The 13,956-nt window shown below is 42.5% G+C and overlaps 1 protein-coding gene and 1 long non-coding RNA gene across 4 annotated transcripts in view; one reads left to right on the top strand and one right to left on the bottom strand.

The window, feature by feature from the left end:
- The window catches only part of ZFHX2 (zinc finger homeobox 2), a 117,356-nt gene that overhangs the window by 74,002 nt on the left and 29,398 nt on the right, over positions 1-13,956 (top strand). The window contains exons 7-9 of the mRNA XM_073575405.1: positions 4,999-5,199; positions 5,566-5,659; positions 7,940-12,145. Coding sequence (XP_073431506.1) covers positions 4,999-5,199; positions 5,566-5,659; positions 7,940-12,145 — 4,501 coding nt within the window. The remainder of the gene's footprint in view (positions 1-4,998; positions 5,200-5,565; positions 5,660-7,939; positions 12,146-13,956) is intronic.
- LOC141089113 (uncharacterized) overlaps positions 1-13,956 on the bottom strand; it is a 79,672-nt gene that overhangs the window by 35,356 nt on the left and 30,360 nt on the right. The gene's annotated exons all lie outside the window — the stretch shown is intronic.

Genomic DNA, 13,956 nt, shown 5'->3' on the forward strand with positions numbered 1-13,956 from the left:
AAACTTTTCTCATATATGGTGCTGTTGTCCATAAAATCACATCTATAATAATTTGGAACTATTTCTGTGAAAAGCCACATCACAGAACAAGGAAAAGAAGCAGCTAGAACTTTACATATTTTTCACCTAGTTTTGCTGTGGTGCTTAGCAATAGAAACATACCCTAAGGCCGGCGTCACACTAGCGATGAATACGGATGAGTGCTATGCGATAAAACATCGCATAGCACTCGGACCAGTATTCATCTATGGGGCAGCTCCCATCACCGTTTTTTTTCTCAGTCGTATTCTACGTGCGAGAGAAATCGCAGCATGCTTCGATTGGCACCATGACTCGGCCAAGTCTCGGCTCACTCGCACCCATATAAGTCTATGGGTGCTAGTGACACATGGGTGCTGTGCGATATACGCTGACCCCGGTAATGGAGGAGATGGAGAAATTACTTTCTCTGCCTCCTCCACAGCTGTGCTCTGATCCTCTCTGTGCGAGAGGCTCGGAGCACAGTCGCATGACACTCGGATCACGCTCGCAGCAGAGCAGGAGCCGAGGGTCATTAGCATATCGCATCCGATGCTCTCGCATCAGTTGCCATACGCTAGTGTGACCCAGGCGTAAGTCAAAAACTTGCAGCTTCTGCTTTGAAAACTCGCCCAAAAAATCTCTGTGTGCACATATACAACTTAGGTTCCTCATCCTTGATATTTAGATAGCACAGAATGCAGAACCTGAGCGGGCAGGATCGCTGGTGCCTCGCTACATGATCGCTGGTGAGCTGCCAAATAGACAGATTTCACCAGCGATCAGGACCAGCGAGGACGCTGGTATCCAAGGTAAATATCGGGTAACTAAGCGAGCGCGTCACTTAGTTACCCACTGTGTACCTTGGATACCTACGTGCTCACGCTGGGAGCTGGTATCCAAGGTAAATATCGGGTAACTAAGTGCACGCGTCACTTAGTTACCCGATATTTACCTTGGATACCAGCTCCCAGCGCCAGCACGCAGGTATCCAAGGTACACAGCGGGTAACTAAGCGAGGTGCGCTTAGTTACCCGATATTTACCCTGGATACCAGCTCCCAGCGTCTGCTTGCAGCGCTGGGAGCTCGCTGATCGTTGTTCTCCCACTGCCACACGCAGCGATACGACTGGCCAGAGTGAGACTAACGATCAAAAAACGGCCCAGAACATTCCTGCACGATCAGCGATACCCAGCGGGGGGGGGGCCGGTCACTGATGTGTGTCACACACAGCGAGATCGCTGTTGCATCACAAAATCATCAATCTCGCTAGCGACCTCGCTGTGTGTGACGGGGCCTAAACTCACACACTCAGACACACACTCAGACACTCACACACACTCTCACACTCAGTCACACACTCACACTCACCATCTAGCACAATAAATATGGACATAACTTTTTATCAAGTATTTCAATAAGATGTGGTTACTGTAGCAGCTGTAGTTCCAGGCAATGCCACAGTGCTAATGCTTTATACACACAAGCTGAATTTGTTGTGGATTTCCAGAGACATTCATACTATAAGCCACGTGAATAGAAATAAATTTAAAAAAACAGACGTACACAAGAAAAAAAATCTACACGGATTTAAGACCATGCTGGAAATTTTCAAAACCAACATAAAAAAATCACTGCAAAATTTTACGTCGACAATCTTGACAGAAGAAAAAATATCTGCAACATGTGTACATGACCTTACTGTGTTTTCATTCTTTTGTGGGGACAACAAATGGCAAAATGTTCATGTGGAATTTTTACTGCATCTTATATGACTTGCAATCTAAGTTTTCTATGCTTCTAATTTATTTTCCCTGTTTTGATCTTCAGGCCGGGGTCACACTGGCGAGGAATACGGACGAGTGAGAGGCGTTAAAAGCACGCATTACACACGGACAAATGATTCTCTATGGGGTCCCTCGCACCAGCCGTATATTTCTCATCTGTATTCTACGGTCCGTGCCAATCGCAGCATGCTGCGATTGTCAGCGTACTACGCCCGTAATACGCCAATGCAAGTCTATGGGTGCGCAAAAAATACGGATTACACACGGACCACACATGTGACTTGCGAGAAATACGCACCCGGTGTCCTTTAGAAAAGCCGGCAATTCAGTGTTCGATACAGTAAAATCACACTGACAGATTTAATAACACAAACGAAAGAATAGATATAGACACATATAATACATACATATATATACATATATATACATGTCATTGAGACACACACACATATATATATATATATATATATATATATATTTATATTTCACAGAGTTCTTCATAGCAGAATAGCCGCCAATTCAATAGCCGGCTTTTGTGAAATCATTCCCCAAGCCGACATGAAATGACACATGGTTTACATACAGTAAACCATTTCATTTCATGTTTTGTATGTCTTTCATTAGTAATTAGATGAGGGTTGATGTGTAAAATTTGGGAGGTGTAGGTGTTAATTTAAGGTGTTATTTCGTTGTTAAAAAATGTGTGGGCTCCCGCATTGACAAATTACCGCGGGAGCCCACACATTTTTTTACAACGAATTAACCCCTTAAATTAACACCTACACCACCCAAATTTCACACATCAACCCTCATCTAATTACTAATGAAAGACATACAAAACATGAAATGAAATGGTTTACTGTATGTAAACCATGTGTCATTTCATGTCGGCTTGGGGAATGATTTCACAAAAGCCGGCAATTGAATTAGCGGTTATTCTGCTATGAAGAACTCTGTGAAATATAGATGTACAGTCATGGCCAAAAGTATTGACACCCCTGCAATTCTGTCAGATAATACTCAGCTTCTTCCTGAAAATGATTGCAAACACAAATTCTTTGGTATTATTATCTTCATTTAATTTGTCTTAAATGAAAAAACACAAAAAGAATTGTCCTAAAGCCAAATTGGATATAATTCCACACCAAACATATCAAAGAGGGTGGACAAAAGTATTGGCACTGTTCGAAAAATCATGTGATGCTTCTCTAATTTGTGTAATTAACAGCACCTATAACTTACCTGTGGCACCTAACAGTTGTTGGCAATAACTAAATCACACTTGCAGCCAGTTGACATGGATTAAAGTTGACTCAACCTCTGTCCTGTGTCCTTGTGTGTACCACATTGAGCACGGAGAAAAGAAAGAAGACCAAAGAACTGTCTGAGGACTTGAGAAACCAAATTGTGAGGAAGCATGAGCAATCTCAAGGCTACAAGTCCATCTCCAAAGATCTGAATGTTCCTGTGTCTACCGTGTGCAGTGTCATCGAGAAGTTTAAAGCCCATGGCACTGTGGCTAGCCTCCCTAGATGTGGCCGGAAAAGAAAAATTGACAAGAGATTTCAACGCAAGATTGTGTGGATGTTGGATAAAGAACCTCCACTAACATCCAAACAAGTTCAAGCTGCCCTGCAGTCCGAGGGTACAACGGTGTCAATCCGTACTATCCGTCAGCATCTGAATGAAAAGGGACTGTATGGTAGGAGACCCAGGAAGACTCCACTTCTTACCCCGAGACATAAAAAAGCCAGGCTGGAGTTTGCCAAAACTTACCTGAAAAAGCCTAAAACATTTTGGAAGAATGTTCTCTGGTCAGATGAGACAAAAGTAGAGCTTTTAGGGCAAAAGCATCAACATAGAGTTTACAGGAGAAAAAAGAGGCATTCAAAGAAAAGTACACGGTCCCTACAGTCAATCATGGCGGAGGTTCCCTGATGTTTTGGGGTTGCTTTGCTGCCTCTGACACTGGACTGCTTGACCGTGTGCATGGCATTATGAAGTCAGAAGACTACCAACAAATTTTGCAGCATAATTTAGGGCCCAGTGCGAGAAAGCTGGGTCTACCTCAGAGGTCATGGGTCTTCCAGCAGGACAATAACCCAAAACACACTTCAAAAAGCACTAGAAAATGGTTTGAGAGAAAGCACTGGAGACTTCTAAGGTGGCCAGCAATGAGTCCAGACCTGAATCCCATAGAACACATGTGGAGAGATCTAAAAATGGCAGTTTGGAGAAGGCACCCTTCAAATATCAGGGACCTGGAGTAGTTTGCCAAAGAAGAATGGTCTAAAATTCCAGGAGAGCATTGTAAGAAACTCATTGATGGTTGCCGGAAGCGGTTGGTCGCAGTTATTTTGGCTAAAGGTTGTGCAACCAAGTATTAGACTGAGGGTGCCAATACTTTTGTCCGGCCCATTTTTGGAGTTTTGTGTGAAATGATCAATGTTTTGCTTTTTGCTTCATTCTCTTTTGTGTTTTTTCATTTAAGACAAATTAAATGAAGATAATAATACCAAAGAATTTGTGTTTGCAATCATTTTCAGGAAGAAACTGAATATTATCTGACAGAATTGCAGGGGTGTCAATACTTTTGGCCATGACTGTATATATGTGTCTCAATGACTTGTATATATATATATGTATTCTATGTGTCTACATCTATTCTTTCATTTGTGTTATAAAACCTGTCATAGGGCTCCATTATATGTCCATTTTGCAAGCCGGCGAGAAAATCTCGCCATACGGATTACATACGGATGCAGACATGCGCAAAATACGCGACCACACCTTGCTTACGGATGACATACGGAGCACTATTTAGGGGTCATTCATCCGTATTACGCCTGTAAACTACGGACCGTATTTTGCGTCGGTTAGTGTGACCCCGGCCTCATTTTTAGGCCAGGGTCACACTTGTGAGTGCAATGCGAGAAGCTCGTGCTAGTCTCTCGCCTCAATACCCGGCACTGCTGCTCGCACTCGGGAGCGGAGTGTGTGGCTGCATGTCTTTCTATGCAGCTGAATGCTCCAGTCCGAACCGCCGGCGGCAGTGACGGGTATCGAGGCGAGAGACTCGCGCGAGTTTCTTGCATTGCACTCACAAGTGTGACCTCGGCTTTAGTTTTATATTCTGAATCTTGTTTTTGTGCAAAATCATATAACTTTTTTTTATTTTTTTTACACCTTTAGGTTTTTTGCTGTCCATTTTGTGCATATGTTAGTCCCTCGGAGGAACAGGTCCACGGTCATGCTGTGTCTCAGCATTCTTTGCAGCCTACGTTTCGCTGCCCATTGTGCCAGGAACAGTTAACAGGGACTGGAAATCTGAGAGGACACCTGGGACATGGACACAATGTTGTGTCTGAATGTGTGGAGAAATTGTTACAAGTGGTGAGAACTTTACTAAAGCAGAGTAAAAAAGTAACATTTTTAGTAGCAATATTGTGACTTTTCGTATCTTACATCTGTTAGAAAACAGTATGTTGGTGATTTAGTATAGAAAGCTTAGCTTGATAAAATGCAGCCATCCATTTCTGAAAAGAACCTTATATAAATGCTGCAGAATATGTCCTGTAAATAAATTATTATTTGGAATGGATAGATAGCTAGTCCCTAAGGTGGCCACATAAAGACATCAGGCTTATAAATGGCACAGGATGGGTGGGAGATGGTCGGGATGTTATAGATCTTGTATTAGGATAAAGCAGCCAATATGTATGTCTCTGGTTGTTCTGTAACCTTTCTTATGTTTTTCAGGCACAAAAAGTTAATATAAGTTTTAGGACCAGAATTATTCCTTTGAGAGTGATAGAGGAATCTGACCAGCCTGTCACAGAGAGCACACCTTCTAGTGAGTTTCCTAACCTCATGTTTGCATATTTTCATGTACATGTTGAACTGTTATCCATTAGGAATTATGCTGTGTCATTAGCCCTCTTCACCCCAAAGCCTATTTTCTCCTTCCTGACCAGGCCAAATTTTTCAATTCTGACCACTCTCACTTTATGAGGTCAAAACTCTGGAACACTTCACTGGATCCCACTGATTGTGAGATGATAGGAGTGAAATTGCTTCAATATGACTTGCATTTATTTGTGAAAATTTTGCAATTTTCAAACTTTTAATTTTTATGCCTTCATAGTTAACGTTTGTCACACAAAATGGCTAAAAAGTAAATAAGTAACATTTCTCACGTGTCTCTTTTACATCAGCACAATTTTTGAAACATGTTTTTTTTTATTTTATGGTTAGGAAGTTTTAAAGGGAACCTGTCACCCCACCAGGGCATTTTTAAGTAAAAGAGCCACGTACAGCAGCATTCTGTGAAGGTGGTTCTTCTGTTTATGATCCCTTTTAATGCCGAAATATTGACTTTTATAAATTGCTCCCCATATCTGTATTGATTCCCATAGGTATGGTGTGTCCCCCTGTATCAGCCGTCTCCCAGCCGTCCATCATCCCCCTGTTGCGTCTGTGCTCCGCAACCTCCTGTGTTGCTGTTACATGCCGGCGCCTGCACTGTGCCATCAGTTCTCGGGCATGCGCAGTGCGCGCTGCCCGGGAACTGACATCAGGCTATCACACCTGCGTGTTGAGGAGGCCCCAGATCCCGCCCCACAGTGTATAATGAATTCACACTGCGGGGCTGGGAATCTGGCGCCTGCGCAGTGAGCATCTATAGCTGCACCTGCCCCCATCTCCCTCCTACTCTTTCTCTTTCCTTGTGCCGATGGGGCACTGAGAGAGCTCACTCCCTCTGCTAGCACCAATTGTGGGCATCGCTGTAGGGTATCAGTTCTCACGTAGAGCGGACGCCCACAATCAATTGCATCAGCGCTCAGCTTGAGCCCATCCGATTACGTCGCCATATATATATGGTCATTTGCGGGAACACAGCTCCCGCGTCGCTGTATATATATGGCGGTTTGCGGGAACGCAGCTCCCGCGGCGCTGTATATATGCGCCGCATGTTGGGAAGGGGTTAAAGAGAATCTGTCACCAGATTTTTTTTCATCTCGTCTAAAATAAGCATAATGTAAGGACAGAAACTCTTATTCCAGCAATATATCACTTGTTGGGCTCCTTGATCTAGTTTTGATAATCTCCTGCTAATAAAACAGTTTTTTTTCTCTAGAGGACTATAGGGCAGAAACCTGCTGCCCTATAGTCCTTCATAATCATGAGCTCTGTATAACCCCGCCCCACCACTGATTGGCAACTTTCTGCCTATGCACATTGTACACGGAGAGCTGGCAATCAGTGTTGTGGGCAAGGTTAAACAGAGCTCTGCACTCAGAGAACTACTAGATCTGCCGCAGAAAAAAACAGTGATTTTATTGAAATAAAAGAAGTTCTGTAAGTAACCGAATGCTAGAATCATGGTCTCTGCCTCATCTCATGCTGCTCTCAGATGGAATTGTGACAGATTCCCTTTAAGGCCTCATACTCACTGGCGATAAAATCAGACGAATTGCACTCTGACCAGTGTTAGTGAATGGGTGACATCTCACTTGCGATTTTTTTCTCATCCAAAATCGGTCTGAGAAAAAAAATCGCAGCATGCTGCGATTTGCAGCGATTTTCGCCAATACAAGTCAATGGGTACGATTAAAAAAACGGACCAAAAACGGACCATCCGTTTTCCATCCGTTTTAAACGGATACATTACCATTCTGTGGCATAGAACACTGTAAATGGTCCTGTAAATGACTGTAGAAAAATAGTTGCTGCGAAAAGAAAAGGATTGCAAACGGATATAAAACAGATGGAAAATGGATAGAAAACGGATGGAAAGATTAAAAATCGCATAGAAATCGCATGACACTCGCATAACACTCCACCCTTTTTTACAGTCCAGAAATCGGACCGTTTTTTTAATCGCCAATGGGTATGAGGCCTAAAGGTATTGTATGTTAAAATTTTCTTTGGGAAAATTGTGAAATTGTTTCCCATAGCTACAAGTCAGAATCCAGATTATATTTTTAACTGCACTGCTATCCATTCTAATTGGATACCTTTTTACTGCTTCACTTTTGTCTCCAGATCCTTGATTTTTATTTGTGCTTTTAATTGACAAATGATGCAGATAATACTAGCTGTTCTTTAATTGTATGTTTTGTTATTTGCACAGGTGAAGTAACAGAATCCTCCCCTCCAGAATCTCCGGGAGACCTTTCTACAAACCCTGTTGATGCTGTTGACACTGTAGCAGATAATGAGAAAGCACAAGATGAAACTGCATGCCCCTTATGTCCACTGACTTCTGAAAATTCTCAAGACTTAAGAACACACTTGGAGAAGTATCATCCTGAGCTCAGCCCATCTGATATTCAGCAAGCATGTGAAGGTCGTGGCCATGAAGTAGATATTGTGGAGCAGGAGGATAGAAAGGGCTCTCAGGAAAACACACTTGCTCAACCTCAACAATCTACGTATCGAAAGACCGCCAACTTTGCTATGGACAAGTTTATGGATCCATCAAGGCCTCATAAATGTATCGTTTGCAAGGAGTCTTTTACCCAAAAAAATATTCTGCTTGTACATTACAATTCAGTATCTCATTTGCACAAAGTGCGTAAAGCCTCTCTTGACCCTTCCCTTTCCACCAGAAATGAGTCTGGAGTAGGAACCTCTGGACATGGTGTACAGACAGGACAAGACAAACCTTACAAATGCACAGTGTGCCACGTATCATACAACCAAAGCTCAACATTAGAAATTCACATGCGCTCTGTTCTCCACCAGACCCGCTCTAGAAGCTCAAAGCAGGATCCTGCAAAGATATCTTGTGAAAAGCCTCAAAGAGACTCTGGAATTAAAAGCGAAAGTATTACTGATAGCAGAGGAGAGGCAGCAGATGTTCAAGGAATTGAATGTAATAAGAAGAGACAACAGCAACTTGGACCATGCATGGGAGTTCCATTACTGCCCAATACAGTTGCCCCTCCATCTGTGCCCCTTTCAGTGGATTTATCTAGGCCACCCCCACTTGTCCAGCCTTCTCCACTTTTTGCACCATCACTTCTTCCTTCATTTCCACTGATACCTGAAACTCTTTTGAAACTCCAGCGTCAACAGCAGCAACTTCTTCTTCCATTCTACCTTCAAGAACTCAAAGTCAGTGGAGATGGGAGTTCAGTTCCTTTACTGCCCTTTGGAGGTGCCCAGCTGCCACCGCCTATCAAAGATGAAGGTGATCAACCAAGTGCAACTCCTAGACAAGCAAATGAAAAGGATGAAAAAGTGTTGGATGAACGTGATGCAGCCACTGGAGAGACAAATGCTTCACAGAATCCAGATGCTTCTTCCAAGGATTCTGGAGACCCTACAGGGTCTGCAGCACGAGCTTTGTTAGAAAATTTTGGTTTTGAGTTAGTCACACAATACAACGAAGGAAGACAGCCAGTAACTTCCCAGGCACAACCTCAACCACGACCTCCTGCTCCGCCACTTGATACATCGCCTACTCCTTCTTCCATAGAGAAGCTGCAGTGTGGTACTTGCGGTAAACTCTTCTCAAACAGACTAATTCTGAAAACACATGAAGAGCATATGCACCAGCGCTTACTCCCTTTTGAAGCATTGAGTCGCTATGCGGCAAATTTTCGTCGTTCCTATGACAATCACAACCCTTTAGGACCTAACTCTGATTTAACAGGATCATCAGTTACTCCACTTGACTTTTCTGTTACTTCACAGCTTTCTCATTGTGCAAAAGAGTTGGAGCAACAAGAAGTTACACTTGACCATGGTGTTACAATTGAGCAACTCAGTTTCCTGCAAAGTCTTTTTGACTTTCCAGGGCCTTTGCTTGAAGAGCAAATCATGTGGGTAGCGAATAAAACTGGGCTTCCTCCTCCAACTATCAGACACTGGTACAAGCAAAAAGAGAACATTATCCAGGAGAATCAGGAGGAAGAAACAGAGGAAAGCATACGTCTTGATCGATTGGCTCATCGTCGTTTCTCACGGACAAAATTCTCAGAATTTCAGACTCAGGCCCTAAACAGCTTCTTTGAAGCCAGTGCATACCCTAGAGATAGTGAAGTAGAACACTTGTCTGAGTTGTTGGGCCTTTCAGGAAGAGTGGTTGTTGTATGGTTCCAAAATGCTCGTCAGAAAGCAAGAAAACAAGCTACAGAAACTGGGACCTCTCCTTCACCACCTCTTCACCATGGTCAACCAGGGGAACGCCCCGCTGCCAATAGTAAAATACCACCTTGTCGAAAATGTGGTATTACTCTTCCTTGCATTTTTCAACTGATCCATCATCTCAAAATTTGCTATAATGATCACTCTGAAGAAACAACTGAATTACAAGAAAATGAAGAGGAGTCAGAAAAAAATAAACAAAAAGAAGAACCTATGACTGCCTTTGTTGAAAACCAAGAGAACACATTAAAAAATGAGCCAGAAAAGCAAGAAAATGAAAATGATACTGTAGAGGAACAAGAACCAATAACTCCAGTAACAAAAGGAAGTATTAGTCCACCCATTATGAATGAAGGAAATACTCAGACTGATGAAATTGATCAGCCTGCAGAACAAAATGAACCATGCAAGCTAACAAGTTCAACTGATCAGAAACAAGGAAAATCATTAACCAGTAGTGGTCATCTCTCCGCACCTCTGATGGATTTATCTCTTCTTATCCCTGTTGGGACAGGTGATGTGGCCTGTCCCAGAAAAAGAAAACATGAGGAAGAAAGCCTGTCCCCAACTGGAAGTGATGGTGGAGATGAACCTCCCAGAGACAAACGTTTAAGGACTACCATATTACCAGAACAGCTTGATATTTTACACCGGTGGTATCTGCAAGATTCTAACCCCACAAGAAGCACTCTAGAACGCATATCTCTTGAAGTTGGCTTAAAGAAGAGAGTAGTTCAAGTTTGGTTTCAGAATACAAGAGCTCGTGAGCGTAAAGGTCAATACCGAGGTGGAATACCATCATCCGTTTCAGCTCCCAAGCAGCAAGATGATTCTCTAAATGAGGGATCAAAAAGGGATGGAATAAATTTCTGTTACAATGCTCCACCAAGTCAAGTGGCGCCCCAGTTACCAGCAAAAACAAGCTTACCCACGGTGCAGACTTCATGTTCTTCAATACTGCCATCAAAATCACCAGCTTCTTGCAGTGTTACAACTCCAGTTACAAAAGCTCTGGTCAATCCAACCCAGGCACTTTCAGGAATAATTAATGCCACACAAGTTTTACCTAGTTTAGTTAATCCTTCACAAGCTCTAACTAATCTTGCCAATGCTCAGGCTCTGCCTGGCTATGTGAACCCTCCTCAAGCTTTATCTGGTTTAGTGAGTCCAAACCAAACATTTACTGGTCTTGTTAATCCAGCCCATGTACTCTCTAGTTTTGTTAGTACTTCTCAACCTTCACAAGGTTTACTATTGGCTTCATTCACAGCAAAGCCTGCAACAACAATTTTAATGTCTTCAACCCCAGAAGTTAAGTTGCATACCTCAGCAAGTCAGCAAGTTTCTTCCCAGTCATCAGGAGGGCTTTGTGCTGAACCTGAAAAAACACTAACAGCACCATTTCCTGAGGTGTCTGATTCTTCTAAAGTCATGAATTCAGAACAGCAGACTACTGAAAACCAAACTCTGGAGATCCAAAGTATAAACAGCCAAAAATGGGTAGATGAGAAAGGAGCTCCAAAAATTATGGAATCACTTATGCACAGTCCACAGGGCGGAGACATAAGTGATTCATCAAGCTCAGATCCTGGCCCATCTAGTCCTGGTAAAGGAGCTTTCAATTCTGAAGGATTGTTGGGTTCTTCTGGAGCAAGACGTTATCGTACCCAGATGAGTAGTCTGCAGTTACGAATACTCAAGGCCTGTTATGCTGAATATCGTACTCCAAGCATGCAAGAGTGTGACTGCCTTGGTGGAGAAATTGGGCTCCAAAAGAGAGTTGTTCAAGTGTGGTTCCAGAATGCCAGAGCCAAAGAAAAGAAAGCCAAATTACAGGGTTTGGTTGGGTCAGGCTCTACAAATGATGGACCTTCACCTACAGAATGTACCCATTGTAATGTAAAATATGGGCCTACCATTCTATGTCGCGCCCACATATTCTCCCGACAACATATTGCAAGACTGAGAGTATCAATACAACAGCAGCTAAAGGAAGAAAGTCGCTACCGGGACACTCACCCTAGTGGAGGAGCAGCTCCTGTTTCAGAAAGCAAACCAGCCTCTCAAATTCTCAACTTCCAGAGTCCTGCCACAGTGACTCCGCAAATCCAGAGGCTCACACCATTGTTGATGCCTGGTCAGGGCATTCCTGCACCAATCGGCGGATTGGCAACTTTTAACACAGGTAAAATACAGTTTGGGGATAGGAAATATATCAAAAGAAGGACTGCAGTCAGATGGGAATTCTTCAGCTTAAAACTAGGAAAGAAACAGAACAGCGTTAAGCTTCTAACATCACTTAGCCTAGCAGCTCCCTTAAAAATATATTTCATAATGTACAGTAGCGTACATTTTTAAAATCACTTTAGAGCACATACAGCATAGTAGGTGCAAGGTTGGCACAGTAGAAAAATAATAGCTACAAGTAGATCAGGTGCCAACTGTGTTACATAGCCGGTACCCAAGAGTAATTAGTATTGATGGAGGTAGCTCCAATGGCATTAGTTATTATATTTCTTAAATGTCACTGTAAAACAAGACAGCGGCATTTAAGAGGCTTCAAAATGGCAGTCATCACTTATGTCGGCGATCAGCACCACGTGCAATGTGATAACAGGATGCCATTATTTTGCCACGACAGCCAGGGACATTCTGAAGGCATCCATGTCTGCCATGTTTTATCTCCTAAAAAGTCCAGCCTTTGGCTAGGCTTCATTGAAGATCGTCAATTTAACAGTGCATTACTTTACCATAGTGGGGACTATATAGAAATGTAAAACAAAACCGCCCCAAAAAATAATATATATATATATATATATATATTATGTATATCACGTGGGGAACACAGAAATGGAGACAACAATCTACACCGAATTGGCGTTATTTGGTCACTGCAATTCCCTCCCCCCTCATATGGCTACGTTTTCATAACAGTTATGGCTCTTGGAAAGAGGGGAGAAAAAAAATAAGTAAAAATTAAAAATCGCCCAATCCTTAAGGTGTCAAGGATTAATTGACCCATAATTGTTGCCTCATTGAATACGTTTAGATTTTTCACTGAGTGAATTTAAAGTATTTTTGCTTGCGAAAACCATTGTCTATGCAGCACTTGTTATGCATAGCATCACGGTCTACTTTAGCACAGTAGAATCATAGAATCGTAGAGTTGGAAGGGACCTCCTGGGCCATCTGGTCCAACCCCCTGCTCAAAGCAGGATTCGCTAAATCATCCCAGTCAGATGTCTGTCCAGCCTCTGTTTGAAGACTTCCATTGAAGGAGAACTCACCACTTCTCGTGGCAGCCTGTTCCACTCATTGATCACTCTAACTGTCAAAAAGTTTTTTCTAATATCTAATCTGTGTCTCCTCCCATTCAGTTTCATCCCATTGCTTCTAGTCTTTCCTTGTGCAAATGAGAATAAAGTTGATCCTTCTACAATGTGACAGCCCTTTAGATATTTGTAGACAGCTATTAAGTCTCCTCTCAGTCTTCTCTTTTGCAAACTAAACATTCCCAAATCCTGCAACCTTTCCTCATAAGACAGGGTTTGCAGACCGGTCACCATTCTGGTCGATCTTTTCTGAACTTGCTCCAGTTTGTTGATGTCTTTTTTAAAATGTGGTGCCCAAAACTGGACACAATATTCCAGATGAGGTCTGACCAAAGAGGAGTAGAGGGAAATAATGACTTCACGTGATCTAGACTGTATGCTTCTGTTAATACATCCTAGAATTGCATTTGCCTTTTTTGCTGCTGCATTACACTGTTGACTCATATTCAGTCTGTGATCTATTAGTATACCCAAGTCTTCTTCACATGTGCTGTCACTTAGCCCTATTCCTCCCATTCTACATATGCTTTTTTCATTTTTATTGCCCAGATGTAGTACTTTGCATTTCTCCCTGTTAAAAACCATTCTGTTAGTTGCTTCCCACTTCTCCAGTTTATTTAAATCTTTTTGAATCCTCTCTCTCTCTTCTCTAGTATTAGCTATC

Source organism: Dendrobates tinctorius, unplaced genomic scaffold (assembly GCF_039654945.1).
Source record: "Dendrobates tinctorius isolate UK_male_01 unplaced genomic scaffold, ASM3965494v1 ptg000044l, whole genome shotgun sequence".
Lineage (NCBI taxonomy): Eukaryota > Metazoa > Chordata > Amphibia > Anura > Dendrobatidae > Dendrobates > Dendrobates tinctorius.